Raw genomic sequence first — 25386 nt, 5'->3', positions numbered from 1 at the left:
TATAATAACATACGCAAATATGTGTGTGTGTGTGTGTGTGTGTGTGTGTGTGTATAAATGTGCGTATACAGTATGTGCGTGTGTGAATGTATCCACAAACTACATAATGGCTTTAATAGTAAAAGCCTTAGAATTCCATGGCCACTCAGCATGACGCAGAATGCCGCCGAGAGGCATTTAACGTCATTAGACGCCATTTTCTAAACACTGCGAGTTCGTTAACATTCTGCGATGACATATCTGTATCATCGATTAATCGGTGCAGTTTCTTTTTTCCTTCTTCCATTCCTTGTCATTTTCTTTCTTTCCATTTTCAATGACTTCGCGTGAGCTTTCTTGTCTCATTAGATTACCAACGATCGCATGAGATAATTGAGGTTGATTTTTTCCCTTGAGTATGCTGTACCTCAAATTATATCGTCTGCGCTGGCTTGCGAAAAGTGCCTTCGTGTTGAGATTCGGGTTACGGGTTTCACGTCCTGATTTCCTTGTGCAGGATTGTGCAGTAGGAGGTTGGAGAAATGAACAGTAAACTCTGCGCATTAAGAGATTGCGGAGATTGAATCAGAAATCTTTAATTATAATCAACGAAGTGAACATGGCAGCTATAGTGAATATCTGCTCGATGTGTGTGGGGAAACGTTTGTAATTAGGAATTTAATAGTTTCCTTGTGTTTATTTTTGAGTTCCCTCACCCACCCTCCCCTATATTTCCTGCTTTCAATAGGAATCAAAAGAGAGGAGCAAAATGGTCATAAATAAAACCCGACTCAATGAACAGATGAAGAGTGGAGTACACTGTTACAAACAGGAAAACCTGAAAAATAGAACCTGTAAAACTTATGGAATTGTAACGTTTTCTATCCCTTGTTTAACAAAACAGGGTTGTTGGTCTCAACAACTTTATGCAAATAACATCACACACGGTGCCGAAGATCTGTGGATGGAAATACAAGAATATTGTAATGATTTACTAATTGTTAAATGAGTACTAGCTGGTAAAGTATTGAAACCTGTATCTTATTCTATGAATGGCCTATAAACCAAGAAGGCCGTTGTGAGGGGATAAAATCGTCTCCTTGTCTTAATTGTGTAACATAACAATATCTATGACCAATACCAGTGTTTATTAGTGGCAACATAATTATAAAACTTCACCTTCAATAAGGTGGAACAGTCCAACCTGCCTTAGAGGCTATCTGTCTGTATCAGCCACCTGTCGTATATACGCCAAAACAACAACAACAACAACAACAACAACAACAACAACAACAACAACAACAACAACAACAACAATAATAATAATAACAACAACTCCCAGGAAGTAACGTTACGGACCCTGCCTATAGCGGCTACCTGTCTGTAACGGCCAATTTGTTCGTATCCCTTTGGTGACCGCTATAGACAGGTTTGACTGTATTTGTGTGTGACAAAGCTCCAAGAGTTGAAATGTTTCGAATTCTGAGAGAGCAGGTGAACACAATCATTCGAAAATTCAGCGTTAACGGGACAGGTCAAGACACAAACCCTTCCCACATAGACAAAGAACTTACACGAACACAGACATAGACAGGCAGACACACACACACACACACACACATACACACGCAACATCACATGCAGACATCATTACGCTGACACGCATATAGCTTATCAAAAGCAACAAATCGAAAACAAAAATACCACGATGACAATGACTTCTAGAGATTTTGCGCAAGTGGACCTGTGGCTCTGATGGTCATTTTATCATTATTGTTCACAAAACATAGATAGATGTCTCCTTATAGTCCATCTTCGCTTGTCTTTCGTTTATGAACTCCAAAGAGAACAACGATAACTTTGGCCATTATGATTGTCCTGGAGAACCGTGAATTGATTCCTCATATAAAATATTCCATGTATTGAGGACTTGGCTGTATAACCCCTATAAAGCAAGAGACCTAACTTCTCATGACGAGCGACAAATAGTGTTTGCTGTTACGCTCCCTGCGCTGCTGCGTCGTCCCAAATCGGCACCCGCGCGCATAATTCAAGAGGTACAACTGTACAAGAAGAGTGAAACAAACGATGAGCGATCGAGACAGCGCCCCGATGCTTGAGCACTGGGTAACACAATACCCAATGCATCCATGGCTGAGGGTTCCGTATCGGGAGCTGGGAACTTGCCTGCCAAGTGGAGGAGAGGCTTCAAAGCCCGGATGGAATATCACACCATCTGGGCAAAGGCAAACGATCAGACCGCGCTAACACCGCCGCTTAGAGCGCAGACGGCGGTTCGCGGCCTAGTGAAGCGGTATATTCTCTACTTCAAAACGCAGGTCTTCAATTATGCAGTACTTAAAGAACATTGCAATTCTGTTACAAGAATCGTGGGTGTTGTTTCTTCACGCCTATAGCTAAGATGTAGGAGACTTTTATTTGATTAAATGGATGAGATGTTTGCCCCTCTTACTAATCTTGAGAAAATTGATATCCTGAGTGAATGCCAAAAGGAAAGCTCTGTCGTAATACCCAATGTCTCCGTCTCCTGAGGTTGAATTTGTACCAAAATGAGATAAATAGATTGTTAATAAGTTTCCTGTCTCAGGGACAAATCTCAATTCCTGTTTCTATCCAACATGGCTCCGTGCACGACACCAACAGAAGTAAAGATACACTACTTTTCAAGATCGTTGAAGAATAAGACAATTTTTTTTATATCATTGGTAAGCTCCGAAAAATAACTCGAATAATGTGCGGGAAGAATTAAAAAATACCTTAAATAGGTTCTATTCATCCTTACCATGGATTTTTTGACACAATAAGTATTTTCACCAGACGAGATGAACCACAGAAAGTATGAATAAATGTGCAAGTCCTCTTTATAGTGCAGATGAATTTACAGAAATAAAACCAAAATACCTTTACGGTTATGAGATTATATAAAACAAAATAAGATAAATCCTCATGATAAAAACACATCCTAATTCCGTGCAGACATCCACAACTAACAGAATATCATAGCTCGGGCAAGAAGCATTGTACAAAAAGAGTTGCTCTGTTTTAAAGGGAATTTATCAAAATCAGGGGAAAGTCCCCTTTCCATGGAGTTTTGCGTCATTTCGTTATCCGCAATACAAGAGAGACTTCCATTCGTGGTGACGCAAGCATTGTTTAGATCTTTCATTTATTCTTTTTTTTTCATGGAGGGAGTGGGGACGGTCGTGTGTATCAAAACGACGATTTACGTCATAGAAAACACACTTTGATGCCTAATGAGTTTTAACGGCGAGGTTTGATTTTTTTCCTTTTTAATATCACAACCGTTATATTGTTAGGAGCCATCTGCACAGTTTGGGAATGCAAAAACCTCCACGACTGCATTTTACTCCTCTCCTCCTCCCCCCCCCCTCGTCTCTCTCTTTCTCTCTCCACCTCCCTGTCCCCTCTTCTCATGTTCGATAGTAGCCGGTCGATTTTGTGTCCTTGTTTAAACAGACCGTGGATCCCAACCTAGTGGCTGATTGACGTGAAAGATACGCGCTAATATCGACCCAATTCATATCTTGTATCTATTAGATATCATCATATCCGGGACGTATCGCGATCAGTGCTCGATCCCGAACCACTGGAGTTCGAGAAAAGGGGCGGCGGAGGGGAAGAAGGGGGGGGGGGTCATGGGCATATAAATGTCGGTGACCGCAATTTACGATCCGGAGTATGATTTGTTATCCGCAAACTTCTCACTCCCGTCGACAAAAAAAAAAGTATATCGAAGTCGTCAATACCTTTCTTCTTGTTGTTGCTCCTCCTCCTCCTCCTCCTCTTCTCTTTCTTCTTCTTCATCATCATCATCATCATCATCATCATCATCATCATCATCATCATCATCATTATCTTCTCTTTCTTTTTCTTCGTCTTCTTCTCCTATTCGTCCTTCCTGTTTATTTATGTACAATTTTTCAAAGAAAAAAATACAGCAATCAAACAAAAATCGATTCTAAACAAACAAGCAATTCCACACTAACAAAAAGAGTAGCAAGAACAGCTAATAGTAACAGTGATAGAATAATAGAATAGATGAAGTTGCTGATGTAGCATCAATTTCGTCGCTATTATCATCATCACTGGTTTATCAATTTTTGTCGCCCTACAGCCATAACGTATTTGATCTTACATTTCCAGCATTTCAATGATGTGTATTTCTTCATAACACCGCAATCGCGATTGAAGCATCATCATAATTGGCGCAACCATAATCACCATTTTCATGTCATATCAGCATCTCCGTGGCATGTAGCTATCAATTCCAAAACATTTTGTGTCATTTGCGTATTGCAAGCCCCATCTGTCTATTATCATGAGATTCTGATACACTAGATTTGCGTAATTTCTCTCCGCTCCTCACACATGTCGTTCTTCAATTAAAGCATGGAGCTCCGTAGCTCAATGATTAAAGGTCCAACGGGGTGAAGCTAGATTGGGGTCGGGGTGCGGGGGGGGGGGGGGTGAGAGTAGGAACCATCGGTTTACTCCACAAACAATTGATAGTCAGTTGAAGAGCTGTGCTCGATGGCGCACGAAATAGCCAATTTCTATCATAATGCTATTAATAGAAGAGCAAAGGAGTGAGGATGATGGAAGGGTGAAAATCTGTGAGAAATGGAGAGAAAGAGAGAGAGAGAAGGGGAGAAAGAGAATAAGAAAGGGGGATAGAGAGAGATGGGAGAGAGATAGTGAAGGTAAGAGAAGATATATTCTTTTTTTTTTGTGACGGGTATTCGCACTTCAACAATAATGCATTAGACCACAGTTTTTTTCTTTTCATTTCGCGGTTTGTATTCAGACAAGAGGATGTCAGACAAGCATACTTTTTCTATTAACGCCGAGGAGAAAGGAGAGAGAGAGAGAGAGAGTGAGTGAGTGTGTGTGTGTGTGTGTGTGTGTGTGTGTGTGTGCGTGTCCGTGTGTGTGTGTGCCACATCATGAGTGCATTATTTCGCAACCATTGGCAACAGCGACAATTAGTACACACCATCCATCTGACTGATTAATGTCCCAGGGAAACTCATCCAACCGCCGAGTCGTGACGTTTAGGTATTACTCAACCGCAATGTGTCCTCTCCTTGGGAAATGAATACGTATAAATTCCCCATTCACACATTTAGCCGAGGACATGGATGTATGGGTTACAGACACAGCAACGGAAGGGATTTGGAGTTAGAAAAAAATATAGTGAGAAGGAGGTATAAATAAATGAAAGTAATGGAAAACTAAGGGTGCGGAAATATAACCCGGAAGGTTGAAAGGGGAAAGAAATGATGAGTATCCTTCATCCACGAAAACCTGATATATTATTTCATACAAACTCTATGAGGTTTTTAGGAGAGAAAGACTACAAGGACGGTTACTGACGCAGATTTTGTTTAACACTTAATGTGCCTATAGACACTTAGCTAAACCTTGTTGAGCATTTACATCAGCATTCAGTATTCTATCATAAAATGACCTCGCAAGCCAGCCCAGATGTAGCATTGTGCCCAAATGTCCCCTAACACAAGGTCCATGCATGGTGACATAATATGGAATAGGGAGATATGGTTATCTCTAATTATTTCCCAGAAGCCTGTGCCAATCGGCCAAGATTGCACTCAAGCGAGTGTGCCAATTGACGAACTAAACACGATGACGGTTAAGCAAATGGATGGATAACAGAACTAAGCCACTGATGGGCGAGAAGTATGATTATCGCATAACTCTTACAGCAACCTGTTTTGCCATGATGGTGGAAATATGACTTTCTTGTACTCCTGTGTTGTTAGATATCCATTACACTTGATGGTTACGCTCACACTAAGGACACTGTCATGGTGTGTTCAGAGAACGTCTCTCCTTTATTTTCATTTAATTTCGTTTCATTTTATTCACGCCCAATTAATTCCTATAGTGGACATCATTTACCGGAACTTTTTTAATTGACACAAAACAAGAGAATACTGGCGGAATGCACATAGCAGATCGTATAGTAGGCATTTCGATATTTCGCAATCGCAATCTGTCGATTGTTATTAGGTAGTTGCCTGAAATAAATTGTCGATTTTCACCTCAACAGGAATGTCTTTCGACCACTGGAAACTTGCTTGAAAGGATGAAAGTTCAGTACGTATTCTTTTTTAATCTTCGTTACAATTGGCTTGAGCTATATATGCGAAGTCATGGGGGGGGGCGGGAGAAAGGGGTATAATTTGATATATGAAGAACTTTAATCTCTATCGCAGAAACATAATCGAAATGAAATTGCTGCAAGAGATGTGATTTTTCATTATTAGGAATGTATAAAACGTTCAGCGGTTGAAAACTACATGACGGATGTCATAATATGCCTATTTGTAATGTTCGCGCAACAAATAGACTGACTGTGTCCACGTGACCAAACCCTGTTTAAATGAATAATGAGGTATTGCAGATCGATCAATATAAAGCAACATAAATCATGCTTTACACAGACCATTGCATTGTGGATCCGTGTTCTTTTTCTACCTAATAGATCGATAGAAAGACTCAATCGATCTTTTTACCCACCACATAGGCAAACATATTCTAGGTACTCAAACGTGCCTATGTGTGGAATTGATACAATTATATTCGTAATTGTCTGTTATTATTATTAAAGAAGGTACATGTGCAGTAAAATGATACCTGGTTGGGCGGATCTGAAGACAAGTAATGATGGGAGATATGCCACAAATAGATACTACGAATCATTCACGTTCTGCTCATAATCATAATGTAGGCCTACGTTTAACCCCATGGACTAGATCGCCATACTCTCAGGGATTGACACAAAAGCAATCGAGTTTTTTTTTTTTCGTAAGGTTAGAGCTGCAGATTATTCACAAATTCATGCTCTAATGTTAACTTCTAAGTTCACAGAAATGGACAGTCTTTACAAACATGGCAAAGAACACAAAAACTTTATCAAGTTATTTGGCATAACAATAACAACAACAGAAATATCAACAGAAATATGATAATATGAGAGAAAGGACACGATTCAGTGCGGTACGTTCTCTGGTACTCAGTAGATTCATGCCTCGATGTCTGGATGTCAGGTTTATTATCATATCCTGCGACATCCTTTGTCACACTTGTAATCAAAAGATGACATAAGCCAACGTTACGTACATGCCAGCATTATACCACTGTACATACCTTTTCTCAGTATGATACTTTCCTCTCTTTTTTTTCCTCCTAAAAAAAAGGGAATATAATACACCTAAACAGTATCATAAAAGACGAAGAGGAATAATAGTTGAACTTTATGTCTAGTTCCTGACAGCAACTAATCTGAGACTGGTATAGTGTGCGGCACATGAATTATTCCTTAACCCAAACTGAGATATAAACACCAAATTATTCATGATGCTTGGGACGCAATGTACCCGACGTTCGACTCGTTCGCCGGCCATGGCAGAGCTGTGCGTGCATTGCGGCTAGAATTTGCGGGGAAAGCGATATTTCGAGTCCGTCAATACCAAAACACTGCCCATGAACTTCGATCAATACGGGTAGAATTCCATTAAGCTTTACCTGCCACATATCAAACAGTCGTGACATTTGCAGTCCAAATGGCATTAAAGGAACCAACCAACTTTTTTTCCCATGCTGCTTTTGAATATCCATCTGATATCGGCTGTGTACGCGTACATGATAAATGAGGCCCCAGGAATAGCATGCGATACATTTTAGGGAAGATTGTTCAAAAACAGATGGGCCCCTCATGATATCTTCCATTATTTATCGGAAATGAATCCAAATTCTTTGGTGCATTGTGGCAAGGATATAATTATAGAATGTCTCACGTTCCACGTTACACAGGAATCATGATGATTCGATGTTTGCAAAACGTCAAAAGTAAGAAATCATAGTTCAACTTTTGTAGGGTGCTTCTCACAGGACTCGGTAGATATAGAAGAGTATAATAAAACAACACCTTTTTCATGCAATTAACTTACAACTTGATGAATAGCTAAATGTAGAGCTCCTTCTTTGCTCTTACAGTGCATATGTTCTTGAATTCAAAGTTGCTCTGAATTCTATTGATTAGTTCTTTTTAATATTTATTTTTCAACATAATTACCTATAAGTATGAAATATTACATGTATTTATATTATGATATTTGTCTAGGGACAATTCTCAACAAGCCTATTTTAGTAATTCTCATGATTCCACCACTATTATATTTTAGTGGTTTTTTTTTTTATGCAAACTTTGTAAACCCAATGATGAAAGTGAAATGAATAAATGAAATGAAATGAAATAGATGTAGGGAAAGGACACTGATTTCATCAGCGTTTTGAGACATCGGTTTCAAAATGGACTTTTGAAAAAATGGAACATACTTTCATGCCAAAGACCAGGCTATGGACTTTCTTTATGTTTTGAGGATCCAAAAATATATGTTATGATCATACAGTCAAGAATACTAGTAGTTTGTTGTGATATGTAGGGCAAATACAAAGCACGACTTGGGCACTGTGTTCCCCTTGGTTCAGTTGAAATTGACTTTGTTTGTTGCTTGGCCTATTTTTAACCCGAGTTGCATTAGTTACCGAGAAAGCCACTGATCAATTTGCATTTAGATTATTGTGAACTTGTAGAAATGATCAAACTAGGACATTCCTACTTTTGCTTGCAAGACACTGCAAATGCATCCACTTCGTGATATGCTAAACAAAAAAAAAATGAAAAAATAAGGAATGCCATTCACGAATCTGTTGCCTGAGGGACTTTTTTCCTCTCTAACAAAGAGTATGCTTATATAACAGCAAAAGAAGAAAAGGAATGGATTTGAAATCTTCGCATTTTATTCAATCATGTCAGCATTGTAGAAAAGAAAAATAAAATCCTCCATTGCAGTTAGATTTGGTTTAAAAATTGATGATGACGAACTTGAACCGGAGCCTCAGATATACCCTAAATATAAAGCAAAACAATTTACGTAAAAAAAGGAAAGTTTTGTTGGTTCTTTTTATTTGAAGATTTGTTGATGTGCAGTATTTTTTTTTTGTATGCCAAACTATGTAAATTCATACTCCAAGTGCAGAATTCAGCTTGACCTATCTTTTTTTTTAAGCGAAACAAAAGGAAACTTAGCTAAAGAAGGACGAGTTATGGAAAGAAATGAAAGGGAAATAGAATGGAGAGAATGAGAAGATCACGAAGAGGATTAGAACAAAAACAGTGAAACCCTCTACCTGAGGGAAAAAAAAATGTAGGAAAATGAAATAGAGATAAGAGAATCACATGTAAGAAAATATTTACAAACATACAAACACACACGTACAATCATGTAATTTTTACTACATATGCCTAGGTTGTTTTCTGTGACACAAGTCTTTCTGTGTAATCTCCCTTTCATCTGATGTATATTTTCCTGCATTGATTACGCAGGAAAAGGCTACATACAGACACATAGTGTGTAACATTCACCTTCCCTCACCCCTGACGTCACTTTCAAGGTTACACGCTATACTTCCCTGATGCCTCGTCAAAGGAAGCTCGCTTGCCGAGTACATTATTCATCCCATCGATTACTCGCTGGCACCGGCGACAGGCGGGGCACAAAGGGAGCAGATCGGGGGCTGGGCCGTGGGGACGGTAACCCTAAGACAAGAGGGTGTGAACTCGGCGCATCTTGGCAAACGTTTAAGTTTTAAGGCTGGTAACACACCACATATTGGAAAATGTTAACTTTAATGGGGATAACGCACTCATACCAGTACAACTCTTGCGATCGTCAATCTAAAATAAAGGATATATATCTTTAGCCGAAAATATTATGAGAACATATGGCGACAGGGAAATTTAGTCATGAAGTTATAGTAAGTACGTTAAACCATAAAATGGGAATGAAAGGAGGTAGATGAAAATAAAAAAGTACGCTTATTTTTCACCCTTTTTCTTTCTTACTTTTTTTTTTGCTTCTTTGTGTTTTTGTAGTTCTACACTGACGCATCTTTGATGCGTCAGTGTCGAAGATTTGATGAATGCTTGGCTTACGTAAAATCCAGCTTAATGTTGAAAATGTACAGTAGTTTGCAAAAAGGAGAGGTCTACTTGTCTTTGAATAATGCCGCTTCAACAATGAATACCATCTAGACCTCATTGCCCGAAAGTGCAGCGAAATAACAATCAAACAGAAAGAAGTCGTGTCCGTAAACGACTAAGCCATCAACTCTTCCTTCCAATAAAACAAGAGGCGGGAAAGAAGGAAGTCGTCTGATTGGTTATCAACGAATGGCGGACACAATGAGTTGACCCAATAACGAAGGAGAACGCAATTTTCAGGACGAGTGAACTGTTCAATTCCCGCAGTGGTTCCTAATTTCATTGCAGAATTATTCTAAATGTCAACAGTGAGAGAGAATAGCTCCCGCACGGGATTCATTTGACACAGGACAATCAAACGTGCAGACGGCATTACAAGACAGTGTTTACGGCGGTTTTTTTTTTTTTTCATATGTATTCTGGGAGGGGATGGAGGGGGATAGAAGAGTCGACACCGAAACTACGACTCTGACTTATAATTCTCTTCAGCCTTCTAGATTTGTGAGTCGGAGGAATAAACACACTATACGCTCATTCTAAAAACAGGCATACCGTAATGCCGGCAAACACGGAAACAAAGAACAGGCAACAACAACAACAACAAAAAATGAAAAGAAGAAGAAGTCATTAAAAATTAATTACTTTCAATGGGTTGTTTTTATTTCAAAGGGACACTTTAATCATACACGAGACAAATATCGAAAAGTATCAATGACGATATGGCAAAGTATCTTTTATAATGAGGTTGTCAAGTCTAAGGTCGTTGTCATATTCAAGATTTATCGTAAATTTGAGAAATAATGTTAAAGAAGGACATACGAAATGCTTTCTAACCTTTGAGCCTCTTCACTTTGAGCCACATCACTTCTTCCTTATCTTTATTCACCTTCAAACGCAAATTAAAACAGTTATTACTTAGTGGATACACACTACCAAGTTTTTAGCAACCCTTTTATGCTCCCAGTCTTTTGTCCTTGTCCGCAGCACCAAGTCATTCAAGTTATTTCATGGTACCGATACATCTTTTAATAATGTAGCATTTTTGTTATTCAAACACTGCGAGATTTGTATGCAGTCTGGTTTGTGCGATATCTATGTGGTTCATTAGTTTATTACTCATCGATTTTTTGTACTTGTGTAATTTTAGTTGGTCAAGACAAACATATCCGTTCTCCGTGTAAAATTATATGCCTATGAACTCGGGAACCTACAGTTTTACAAGCTTTAAAGCTTTTATGTAGGCCCCATCATATTTCTTATACTTACTAGTGACATTTTCACACAATATGACCTTGTACATTTGTGTCAAGTATATTTTCTTTTTCTTTTCTTCTACAATCAAAAGACACGATTGTATATATTTTGTATTCTTGTTTTGTTGTCAATAATTTTGTAATGTCATCATTGAGAAATGGAAATATGAAATAAAATTGAACTTTGAACTTTGAACTTTGAACTTTGAGCACATTACGCATTTATTTCGAGAACTATCATGGTCGTCTTTTTTTTTTTTTAAGCTGATAAACGTTCTACTCTATTTCCATCCTCTGTGATGTGAAAGGTCCTTTGATTTAGCCTAGCATCGTAATCATGAACATACATGTGGTCGTTGTGTGGAGAAGGGTTGGTGGGGGAGGATCTGTTCTGGCTCTTACGCTGTGCAGCCCTGAAGGAATCCCTACGTCGTGTAATGTGCATGAAGCGATAAGTGGGGAAAAAAAAAGGTTACTGACCCCTAGCATTCATCCTCTCGAGATCACAGACACACATACATACACACACACACACACTCACTCAAACACACACACACACACACGCAAGCACACAAACACACGCACACATGCACGCACGCACAAAAGAAAAAATAAAGAAATAAAGAACAAATCACAATGTCCACTGTGTGAGTAATATTGACATTTTACGGATGACTCCCGCTGGACCCCCATCAGTGTCTCGTTTGCCTTCCCAATCAAATTCTGGTTAGCTCCAGGGAAGAGAACGACCGTCTCCCTTCCCTCAGCGATGAATGATGTATAGTATGGTTTCCTGCATAGCTTTCTTATTAGATAGCTACCACAATGAACAGCTGCCCACTTCCTTATACTACTACTCGTGTAGATGTTTCCAGCATTGGCCTCTGTGTTTGTTTTGTGCTTGTTTGTTTGTTCGTTTCCCTTCCTTTTTTGTCCGATTGATGTGATTATGCATTCATCTATCTATGTATTCCATTTTCTATGTATCCATTTCACTATCGCTTCATCAAATGATTTATCTATTTACTTACTTATTTATATTGATATTTTTCAAGTGTATTTTCTAGATCTATTACATCTGAAATGTCAGGCAATGAATGGTAGAAGAAAATCCTCTGTGCATGGAGTGTTCCACTTTTATTTTTGCTGCGTAAAGTGCAGTAGAGTATGGAAATAAAACCGTAGCAAGGGTAGAACTAAAGGGAGCAATATCATAATATATCTGTGATATGCAGAAAGTAATTAGCATACAGGGTTTTCACAAATTCAGGGCAAATTATAAAACCGCAGAGATAATCATAAAGTTTTCTAAATAATGATAAATATTCTTCATCTGGACTTTTGTTTGAATGAAAACACGATATAAATGCATTTTCAAAGAAATCTTGTGGGCGACATCTTCAATTCTATGAATAGTAATCGTTACACCAGTTAGGATGGATTTTGATTTGAGGCAAAATTAAGCGAAGACTATTTATATGAAAGCTTTTTTTTCTTTTTTTTTTTTTTTTTTTACTTCAAAGAATTCAACCGGTTGTTGTTATTTCTTTCACAGCAGAATAGAAAACTGTGAGTTTTGTCGGCATTTTCTTCAAAAGTGGTACGTAAATGCAATCAAGAGCTGAAGTAAATACGTAAGTCAAAATAATATATGAAAGGCGTTGGAAAGTCTTCGGGAACCCTTATGAATCGAGCATTGCCGCTGACTCCCCATCAAAACAAAAGCAAGATATTTACAGTAGAAAATCATATAGGACTCCTCGTTCATTTAGCCACAATTACACACATTCTAAAATGTACATTTTCTCTCTCTTTCTTTTTCTTTAAAATAACAACAACAACAAAATCGACATCAGTCAGATATTAAAGACATTTAAAATATTGACGAGCAATTAAAAATGTTCAAGAAGCCGATGTGGATCACAGGAGATGACTTGGGGTCCCGAGTATGAGTCTCTTGGAAAACGGTCCTCATGCCTTTACACAAGGTCCTTCATTTTCATTACATGCTTCTTTAATAGGATGTGGCTTAAAAGCCGTCAACCCCGCGTGGTTGCTCGATTATCAGTACATAACGTTTTCCGTCATAACCACATGAGACAAAAACAAAAAACAGAACAACAACAAAAATGTACATGTAAATCTCAGTGCTTTTCATAGCCATTAAAAACAACATCATCATTAGCAGAACATTTTTAGGTCACATTGTTGAAGGCCCCACACTTCCGCGCGGCCTTGCATCAACGCAAGACGCAACGGGCCCAGCTCGCAGGTTGCGAAGGGCTCATTGTTTATGAATGGAGAAGAAGATGCCTGGAGGTCTGCGGGGCTTTCATGTCGGATCGGGGCCCACTGAAAAACGATGCGTGTTCTAAATTTCACCTCTCTGTTCCATCCGTGAGTAGAGACACGCGTGATGGAGATTTTAAAAAGAAATTAGAAACAAAATACCTTCCCCTAGATATATTCTTACCATGTCATCGAGGCTCTCGACCGACACTATTCTGTAAGCCAAGCTTGGTAAATGCAGCCTGATAGTCCGATATTGAACATAATGCTTCATATTCTATGTCATTATCAACACTTCAGCATCTCACAGTACTTTTCACGCGGTTTAGATTGCGGATAACAAACTTGAGATGTAAGAATAGCATGCGTGTATTACTGTTTGCTTTACCCATATTTCACAATGCGATATAAATTAAACACTATTAAAACGGATTTCCTTATCAAATTCTTTGAGAATGCATAAATCATGAATGTGTGTATATAAAATCAAAACAAAAAGAAACCGAATAAAAAAAAGTCCATGACCTCGATTATGAGTTACTAGAGAACGACGGCAATACTGCTTGGCAAGAATTCCTCCATTGAGAAACCATCATTACCGTACTTTTTTTTAAATCATCTTGATGTGATGGTAAATTGATTTCTTACACATCATTTTGCTTTGAAGCAGTTTTGGAAAATTTCCATTGCTCTTCTGCTTTCTTTTTAATTTTTTTTTTCTTTCTTGTTAATTACTCGGAGATTGTTTGAAAATAAGTTTCAAACAACTTTCCCTAAACGAAAGCTTCAACTTGTGCATCGAGCGCGGTAGAGTATTTCCAACAGTCGAGTATCAATAAATGGTTTAATAAATTACTGAATTGCGACGGTTTTACAAAACATATTCCATCTATGAGTGTCCGTCTGAGTCTAATTCGGGTTAATAAAAGTTATTTTAATTAGGTAATTGCCACATATTGTGATCCGAATATTGCATTATCTTTGAATGTAGTTTATGTTCTATACTCTTGTTTTTGTCTTCCAATAGCATTTTTGACAGGATTAGTGATGAGTAGCTTATTTTCTTTCTCTCTCCAGCCCTCTTTCTATCACCCTGAAATTTCGATCACAAGTGCCTGTACATGAGCGTTAAGAGTAATGTTAATGAAAATTTGAATCTACATCGCCTCGCTTCAATACTTACCACACATTTACATACGAGCATATCATCCATACCACAAACCCGGGATTTCCCCCAACATTGGGTAGACCGACTATTTAAACATCTTCTCCGCGTATATTTGGCATTGCCACTGGTAGAGAACAGACAAAGAAAAAAAAATAAAACTGACCAGCTGGGCGTTAATGGGCAACAGTCGAGTATCAAAAATTTGTCAAATGAAACACTAGCGTGTTGCCTCAGGTTAAAGTATTAATCTCACAAATTAGAGATAATTTCGTGTCCTCATCTTGAATCCCGTATTCATTTTGCAGAGCAGACGTGCATGTCCCAAACACGTCAAATTCAGTAGACGTGAATATGGAGAAAATCTATTATACAGCAATAACCCTGCCCTTCCCATTGGCAACATTATTACAACATGAATGGCATCATGCACGGGATAATGGTTCTGAGACGGTTAGGATGATGACACGCGCAACGATCAATTTGCGACATCCCATTCGTGATTTTAATGGAACATTTGCGCCGGAACTGATCATAGAATATTTCCAATTTCTCGGCAACTCCCAGACTGCTTGAGAACTGGAAGGAAAAAAAAAATAGTGTAAGGAAAATGATTTCCCATGTCACATAGAAGGAATCAGTTGAATCAAAGTTTAGAATGGCACTTGAGGGTCTGGAGTTCGTTGCCACCAGCAGATATTATAGTCATGATGATGATGTTAGAGGAGGAGCTTATTAGTGGGGTTAGTGACTTCACGAAGTGCGCTGTCACAAATTGAAAGTCAGGGGGAGGGGCACATAAAGGGGGTCGGGGAGGGGCACATAAAGGACTATCTGCTTCCTTGCAACACAAAAACGGTAATCATCCAGAAAACCCTTCAGATTCCCATTGACGTAACACTTCACTTACAATTCATTGGCAATTTGAATAAATGAATTTGTTTATTTTTTTCACTTCGAGCATTTTAAGGCAAACAGCCAATGCAACAGGTCTACTCTCTTTACAACAAAACAAAAATTACTTTCAGGTATTACATGTATGAGTTTTCTCAATATGATTCAAATCACTTTAATGTTCTGTTCCTTCTATATATAGAATAGGATTGGTGACTTTTATATTCATTTTTTAGAATTCCTTACAACGAGTGACTGAGAACGGTAAACTTTAGAGTTTTTTATTCAAATGTGAAATGTTTAAAAAATGGCGTCTTGTTTGTGAGAATTATCTCAGGGAAATCGAGATGACACATGATTGCAGCTATTAATGGGCGTTACTTCGAACTTCAGATCAATGACCCGATGAAAGATGAGATGGAGGGAGAGGGAGAGACGGAGAGAGAGAGGAATAGAGAGAAGGAGAGAGAGAGTGTACAGAGAGAGGGGGGTAGACAGAATGAGAGGGGTGATGAATAACATCTAATCGTAGACGCACCTGTTTCCAGTAACTTTCTACCACCTTATCATAGTAGCATAACGAGAGGGTTTCATTGTGTGTGTGTGTGTGTGTGTGTGTGTGTGTGTGTGTGTGTGTGTGTGTGTGTGTATTCTCTTTTCGAACAAGAAAATTATCATACAAGCAAATAAAGTAAAGCATTCAAAGAATTTTGTTTTATTGTAGGACCATTTGTATCTGCGTAGATTGCTCTACGCAGACAGAATGATGCGGCGAAACATCCATAGAAATAACTTACCGAATTTTGAAATGCCCATAGACTTGATACGCAGGCCACCGGGCTCCCCTACAGAACGGGTCAATCACACAAGCAGCATCATAGTTTGGAATATTATACTTGGAATAGCGTCTAAAGGTGTACTAAAGACCAAATATACAGGAGATGAGTGAACATGACCTTTGGCATTTTCTTGAAGGAACACGTATGCGTTATCGTACTCTAAAACTGCTCTGTGAATACAAGCTGCTAGGAATGTTGATACACGTTTTACTCTTCTTCGTTTCTATTCCAACCTTATTACTCACTGGGTTTGGGAGTCACAGTACTCTGCAGAAAGAATCTCATAGATATTCCATTTTACCATCTATCGAAGATTACCCTTCAAAAGTTTTTCCTAATTTTAGCAACAGTGAACAGTGCGCATAGGAGGTCATTCTTCTGAATCTATCTGCATTTTGTTGTTTTGATTATTAACGCAGTGAAACTGTATTGTATTGGTATTTGAAAGAGCACTCTCTTGCACAATATCACAAATTCTTAAGAGTGTCTCATCATAATCATCGCTGTATTGTAGAAGGTAAATACCTCAGCCCCAATGTGGTTCCTCTCCCATCCATGTTCAACTGATTAATGGTGCAGTTATATATGAATCGTGTGACCGTATGCGTTAAGTGCTCTGAACTCATTCAGTATACGAGATTGTGAAATCCGAATTTAAGCTTCATACATGACCTTCACATACAGCCTTAGGCATTGCGTTAATTACCCATTTACACAGCTTCATTCTCCAAGGAGAATACGTTAAGTGTTCCCAAATGTGTTCCAAAATCCACTACACATGAGCTTACGATATTGAACATTTAAATTCTGCTGAGTTGTTCTTTAATAGTGGGGCCACAAGTAAAAAAACTAAAAAGCAGACAAACAAAACAAACAGTTTTCATCAAAAACAGCATTCATGTGAAAGTGTTGAAATATCAGTTGCTTCGTGACTACAAATATGAATCGTGAGTAATTCATATCGGGAAGTTGGTTCTCTTAACCTCCTTTCATTCCCGTCTCCTTTAGTTTATATATATTATAAATATATATATATTTTTTCTTGCCAAGTCTCTTTCATCTCTGTCCATACTTCCTATAACTGTCTCCTAAGATTATGAAGGAAGTTTCGGGGAAGTAACCTAATACCCGGATTCCGATGAACGGAAGAGACTCCATTTGGCGCCCCCATTGTTCACAAAATGAGACGCCTGGTCGGCACTTATTTGGTGACAAAGTCTGAAGCTCTCTGGGACTCATTCTTTGTTCACTGGTTGGGAGTATTATCCGTTTGTCGCCTGCGTGCATACTCATACTCAAAGGCATCGATGCTCACTCACACACACACACACTTTCACACACACAAATACACCATCTCTCTCTCACACACACATACACACACACACGCATACACAAATTTTCTGACGAAATCTGCAATGATAACGTCGAGGCAAAATACTGAGCTCTTGGTGTAAATCAAAACGGGAGGGTGGCTGTGTTGTGCTCAAATACGTGTCATCCAAATAAAGGAGCGGTGGGGGGGGGGGGGGTAGGATGAAGGGAAGCAATGCTTGTTGCTACCCACTCTCGTATACAGTACTACAGTAGGTCTACATGGTTTCGGTCAGCCATTAACCCTAATTCCATTGCTTTTAGGAGACTACCCTTTTTGAATCTGGTAAACGAAATTGACGAATATTGTACTTTACGAAGACACACACACACGCACACACACACGCACACACACACACACACACACACACACACACACACACACACACACGCCTACACATTATGCCTGTGAGCGATATAATGTGCAATGTCTACTAGATTCAAGGTAGTAGATACTCACAGTAAAACTTTAAAGCATAAATTGTACACTTCGTCCGACTTTGACTAAAATTTACCTGATGATGAACTGTATGTGTTAATACCGGTGCCTTCTTCGAAACATCTCTATCTCTCTTATCCCTCGATACCTCACCCTGCCTGTTACCCTTGTGTATGTGTTTGTGTATTTGTGTTTTAGCATGAAATTTGCTGTTCACCAACAGCGCTCCATACTCTGCCGTTGTGAAAATATTCTCAACTAGTGGGAGTGAATTGGCTTCAAGGGCTACATGATTGCAACTCACTTGTAGTGAGGGAGGATCCATTGTTCGATCCCAAAAATGTATTGTTACTCGGTAAAACTTAGAAGCTCCCATCTTTCATCTGAAGAAGACTCCCCCCCCCCCCATCTGATATTACACAACGTATGATTACAAAGGGGTGCTTAACTTGTACGTATTTTTCTCATGATGGCATATATAGCATACTCTAAAACTTATCATTTTCTATGTCGAAATATGAATTAAGATCAAGCATTTTGATTTGTGTCAGTTACTTTATCTACTAATCTATTCATTCATTTCTCATATGTTACGCTAATAAGTTTGTTGTTTGTTTGTTGTCAATTCATTCATTCAGTTATGTTGTTATTCTTCTATCATTATCCATTTCTGTAGTTAGTTATTCATTAACTGCCTGTACTGATTGGTAGTCAAATACACACTTTGTTGCAGAGTCAGCTTTGGAAAGATAGCACATCTTGGAGTGTTTTTTTTTTTTCTTTCCCAGTGAGAGGTTTGATGACAAGAACTGGTTTGCTGAAGGCGAATTGTATTCGAACTGTTATCGCATCATCGCACTGACATGCCTTCGCACATGTGTTTCCCCAGCCAGAAATTGGATTACGCCAATTGCGTCGGGATGAAACTCCCAGGCTCTCATACAGTGCCCCGGGTATGGAGGCAGGATTTACCCGTTTGATCAAACTGTTGACTCTCCCTAATGTCACCATTCATTCTTCCCTTTCATCCCGCCAATCCGACACGTGATTGTGCCGTTGAAGGTCTGTAATGATGGCGCTTTCACCGCATTTTAGCCTAAATGTATCAAAGGTAACCTCATCCGCCAATTTGAAAGTATCATCGTCTTCTTTGTCCCCTCTGTTTCACACATCTTGGGCTCGTCGAGGCGCTATGCCTTGTCCCATATCATTCTCTCATTCATCATATTCCTTGATTTAATTCTTGGCTCATTTAGCAGTCAGAAATGGCTTGATGCTGTTTTCTGTGAACGTCTCATGCTTCTAATAGATACGCAGCCAGTCTAGCCCAGTTAAAACAAAATGTCATTCAAGGTCGGTATGCCCTCCATTTGCAAGAACATCCTGAAAAGACAGGCGGTGCCTCGATCTAAAAGTGACGTCACAGGTGAATGGGAGCCAAGAATCACATTTTAAAAATTCAGCGAATGTTCTTTAGTGCCGCTTGACATGAATAAAATTGAGAGGAGAAAAAAAAAAGTAGGCCACATGTTAAACGAAAAGGCGTTATACAAAAGGAATGCTTCCGTATCTTTTCCGTTTTCATGGAAGCTTGAAACTGCCATATGCCGTGTTTTTATACCAAAAGCAACATTTAGACAAAATGGCAACTGATTTTTGGTGGGCATTCATGAGAGTCCTGTGATGATTAGATTGATAGTTGTTAACTCACCAATGGACATTTTTACAAAATTCATTTGGCTCATTTTTTTTTTTTCGTTTTCGTTTCATTTTTAACAAAGAGTGACAATGTACAATTAATACATCACGAAAAAACCCCACAAATAATATTTAAAAAAATTACATATTCTCAGTACGTCGAAATATATTTATAAACACCATGAGTTGAGGAAGAAATAAATAAACATATACGTGCTATTTACTGCGTAATGTTGAAAATGGAGGGGAAGTTAAAAAGTAGAGCTTGTAATATGCTTTCCCCTCAAAACCAATATTGATAAAATACGAAATTGTAACCATGTATTTGATGAGCCCATATAATATTAATATCAAATATATAAAAGAATTTTAAGACCTACTTCTAATGAGAGAAATGATAGGCAAGCCACTTAAAGACTGTCTTTTGAGGAAAGACCATTTTTGCAAAGAAAACAAAGAATAGAATTCACTCTTGACAGAGTTTTAAGCCGCTAATACTTGTTTGAAGTTTGAAGTTTGAAGTGTGCAGTAATAATAACATAAGACATTAATGTAAGAGTTCATTGACCTGGTAGTCCCTTCAGTTAAAGGGATAAATTGTATTGATGGAGATGAGGATTGGGCTTTTAACTATTTGCGAGATACCAATAAATCACTTATGAAACAGTACAGAGCATGCCATCCTAAGAGGAACTCAAAGTTTATTTGATGAAAATCGGTTTTGGAATGGCTGAGACATCCTAAAACAATGTAAAACAAAGAGATCGTAATAAAAGGTGGATCCCACCTTTTACTAGGATCGCTCTGTTTTGGATATCTCAGCCATTTCAAAAGCAATTTTCATTAAAAAAAACGTTGCATTCTTTTTTGGAATTACATGTTCATTCATATTTCATAAGAGCTTTCTGATTATCTAACCAAAAATTTTACAAACCTTAAATTAGGTCTCAACCAACACTATACGATCCCTTCAAAGATGTAGTATTCTTCAAGAGCACCTTGTCATTATCATAGTACCCCTACTGTAGCCATTTTGTGCGCCTCAGTCATTAGGGACATAATATGGTGTAAACACAGCTTCTCCAAGTATGTATGTGCAGAATCGGAATCCTATATATATGGGGGGGGGGGGTTGTTTCACAAAGAATTTAAGTTGTACTTAAAAGTTATGATCAACTTAGAATTATAGGTAGGCCGTTGGTTTATTGTTTCAATTTATATGATGTTTTCAGAAGCCACTTCGAATCGTTACCAAATTTTCAAAAAAAAAAAAGAAAAATGTGTCCCGTACTTTATTTTGTTAATTAATACCTGTATGAGAAACTCTCATTTTTTTTATTCTTATATAAAACTAAGAACATTTCTTGAAGTCACATACAGCCTACCATAATTTTAAGATCGACTTGAATTCTTTGTGAAACACCCATACAAAGGACTGTTTGAGTCAAAGGCTTATCCACTATCCAACATTCTCCGGAAAAAAAAAAGAAAAAAAAAGGTGTGCGTTGTAACATCCGGATTGTTACATGCATCATTTTTATCTCAGTTATATAATGGTCAGCTGTACAAATTTGAGAAATCTATTTTTCTGGACGGCACTTTACTGTCAACGCGTTTAACAGTTGGGACTATACTGACTCGTGGCTCATTGTAAGCATGAGTACATGGAATGTATGCTCAGGCGTTCTCGTGTTTGATGAGTTCATTTACGGACAGTGTCAAACTATATCATGGTCGTATCTGCCTCTATAGTCACACAGGAAATGACGTAATCAACATTAAACATTACATAATAAATTGCGATCAAAAGCTACAGCCGACCAAATTACTTCATATCAATGCAAGGAAATGAGTTCTGTCATCAAAGGGGACCATTTTGTTTTACAATGAAGGGGTACCATGCTGAGATCGATATCAAAACGTATGCACTTGCTTGTAACTTATTATCGGAAGACATCCGCAAAATGTCGCTTCTTCCAGGCTTCCCCCCACTCACTTCCTTACATTATGGGAGAGGTAAAAACGACATGACTGGTTATTGCAAATGAACAGACATATTGTCTAGGTTAAAATAAGAGAGATTATAATCCCTTGTGATGTAGTGACACAGTGCTATTGTTTTAGGATAGATGGAAACTAAATCCAAGTTTTGATTGCGGCGTGTTCATCTGGGAAAATATTATACCAGATTTTCTAACAGACAGACTGTTGAGATGAACTCAACTTGCTACAGTTAGGGGATTTCTTTTGCCTAGGTCCATACTTTTTTCCCCTTTTTTCTTCGACGTCTACCAAATCCCTTTCGCTTCGATTTCCTCTCGGATACCACTCGATCCTTAGCAGGAATCCCATGACGGAATAATCACGCCGTGAAACTTTCAAGGTCTTCCGAAAGCAAAGCCTGACAACACTTTTTCGATTCCATCCCCTTTTCAGGCACCCTTTTCCCCGCAAGGGTCGTACGATTCCGAAGATGGATCAATAAAATCTATAGGCAGGAACTCGTGTCTTTTCTCCTACTGAATTAGGTACATCCAGATGTCGGGACAGTTTCTAGAGACATCCCAAGTGTGTGGATGGACCTGCAGCTTTGACTTGATTTCTTCTTGTCTGTGCAAAACGGATGCATGTACATTTTAGAAAAATATCAGGAATTGAATATATCAACTTTAATCTTCAAGCATGTCAAGTGCAGGTGAAAGCCAAAGTTGAAAGTAATAATTTGATTAAAAACGAAATGCAGACAGCAAGGGGGGGGGGGGGAGAGAAAGAGACAGACAAACAGACAGAGGAATTGTGTTTGTATTTTGCATTCCTTTTCCTCCGCTTCAGATACAAAATTGCATTGGCAACTATTTACAAATTGATGAAATATAACTCTCAAACAAAACTACTTGATATGAAAGCAGTTTCTTGGGGTCTCATGTATTGTTTTGCTTTGTCTTGTTTTTTTTTCAATACGGTATTCTTTGTAGAATAAAGTGTCGTGACTGTCGTATACACGTGCATCTAGCTCTTTCATTCTTTCTTCCCTCTCTCACACACACACACCCACACACACCCACACCCACACACACACACACACACTCACACACACACACACACGCACACACACACACACACACACGCACACACACACACACACACATATATTTAGATTTACTTATATGTGTCGATGTTATGTGTTTCTGTAGTCATTACAATACTACGCAGTGATTATGCCCTTCCCCAGTCCTTTTTTTTTTATAGTTTGCATGTGCATAATTATGTTCAAGTGAAGGCCCTATAGTGTATTACACTGCATCATCAAGCCCCACGCTATGCACTCATAGTCTTCCTATCCATGTAATTACACGGAGGCAATAACCACTCCCACTCTGACGATAAGAGATTTTTCATCTGTCGTTTTGCAAGCGGCAAATATTTCCCAGGTGAAATGCAAACTAAAGGAGAAAAAAAAAAGGGAACCGAAAACAAAACAAAAACAAAAAGAGCACTGGGTAACCGAGACTAGTCCCAATTCAACAAAGCAATCATGAAGGCCCGTGACATGTTAGTCCGCTTGGCTTCATCTATGTATTATTTTTCAAAACACCTTTGTGGGATACAAATTAATTTCTTACCCCCAGGAATTGTAGAGACCACACTCCAAATCCACTGCGAGTGGACCCCTAGCAATCTTTTATCACGTACGCTGGGCAACGCTGAGGGTTGTGATAAAGAAAAAAACTCGAAAACAACATAATTATCCAATCAGCATTACATTTAAGATATAACTGAAAAAACCCAAAATAACCAGTGAAAGTGGGGTCAGTATTTTGATAACTGTTAGCAGCAAAATTGTTCTTCGTCATGAACTCATTACAGAAATTCAGGTTAACGATGGTTAAGATATATCGTTGAAGTTCCAGTAATATGTCTTTGTGGAGCAGGTAGTAAAACAACACCAACAAAATTGGGTCCATCCCATCCCCCCCCCCCCAGTTTGCTGCTGCTTGTCTCTGACGGAGACTGTTTTTTGTTTATTTCTCCTGTCTCAAACCAGAAAAAAAAAACACATTAATTAAACCTTATGGGTAAAACGCACAATCCTTCACTTTCGTTCTCACAATTCGACCATGATGCATTTCTATCTGTACACAAAACACATATCAAAGAGACACATTGATCTTTGAAATGTTTCGTAGCATGGCTTACGTTTGTTTCGTTGTCATCTCTTTCGCTTATCATAATCTATATAGATTTTCTTAATCCATACATCGGCGTAATTGTTTATGTATTCAAAAGATTGTGTCAATAAAATGAATGCTTGCTACTAAAAAAGTTCTGAATTTCCTCCTCCTCCCCCTCTTCCGCCTCTTCCCTGGTTTCTACTCCCTCCTTTTCCAAGGCTCTTGTCCTTCGGAAAATTGACAAGAATTGATTTAGACTCGTGCTCCACGATGAATCATATGTATAGACGATCGCTGTATACACGTGTATTCCTTGTCTAGTTTTTCGTTCTCATGCCATGATAGAAGACGAAAGGTAACACACGCGACACACCTCGGTGATGGCGCCAAAATCTCCAGCTGTTGTCTGCCACGTGCACACACGCTGCTTGCGCACAGATATGATATTATATTGTTCCGACAGGTCAATATTTTACCCCATTCAGACTAATAATTGTCCTTCATTACCAGTTGATTGTACGGGGAGAACTGTACTTGCTATTAGTGATTTTTTTTTTTCAAGCTTCTAACAAAACAATGAACCCCGATAAAAATAAGCGTAAAACACACCTACTCAATAAACAGCTTGATACTTATACACACAAACAGCTTCTGAAAGTTTCCACTGGAGAAATTTACTGATTCTCCTATTAAACGTATATAATGTTGAACGACACAGAACTTGACTCTGAGAACGAAAGAGGTGTTGCTTGTCTTTTTATTTGTTAACATTCTTTCATCAACACTCGTGTTTCATCGGAGTGTTGACTTGAGCAGAGAGACATGAGCAGATGATTTCAGATCGCAAAGAAAACCAGTGAATATACCATGTAAAATTGTGTGGTCTGAAGAGGGTCTCACACGTTAAAAAAGAAAGAAAGAAGAAGTATTGGCCAGCTGAAACAGACCGAGACTCATCTCCCATGGCGGGATGGCAACACGTGTTTGGGACGAAGAGAGGATATTGACAAGAAACGGACACCAGTTGGCCTTTCTCCGCCTTCCGCATACAAGACCACTGAATGAACGGCAGTGGACATGGCGCTCTTAAAGGACTCAACATCAATCAGATAATGTAAGAGGAATTATGATGCTCACCGCAAGTTTGAAAATGTCTATACTTTGTGAATATCAAAC

The 25386-nt window shown here is 38.5% G+C and overlaps 1 protein-coding gene across 1 annotated transcript in view; it reads left to right on the top strand.

The window, feature by feature from the left end:
- Positions 1–2129: 2129 nt before the first annotated feature.
- Positions 2130–25386, top strand: part of LOC140235480 (gamma-aminobutyric acid receptor subunit alpha-2-like) — a 68526-nt gene continuing 45269 nt past the window's right edge. The window contains exon 1 of the mRNA XM_072315508.1: positions 2130–2293. Coding sequence (XP_072171609.1) covers positions 2130–2293 — 164 coding nt within the window. The remainder of the gene's footprint in view (positions 2294–25386) is intronic.

Source organism: Diadema setosum, chromosome 11 (genome assembly GCF_964275005.1).
Source record: "Diadema setosum chromosome 11, eeDiaSeto1, whole genome shotgun sequence".
NCBI classification, from domain to species: Eukaryota; Metazoa; Echinodermata; class Echinoidea; order Diadematoida; family Diadematidae; genus Diadema; species Diadema setosum.
This window is presented reverse-complemented; position numbering and strand designations above follow the sequence as displayed.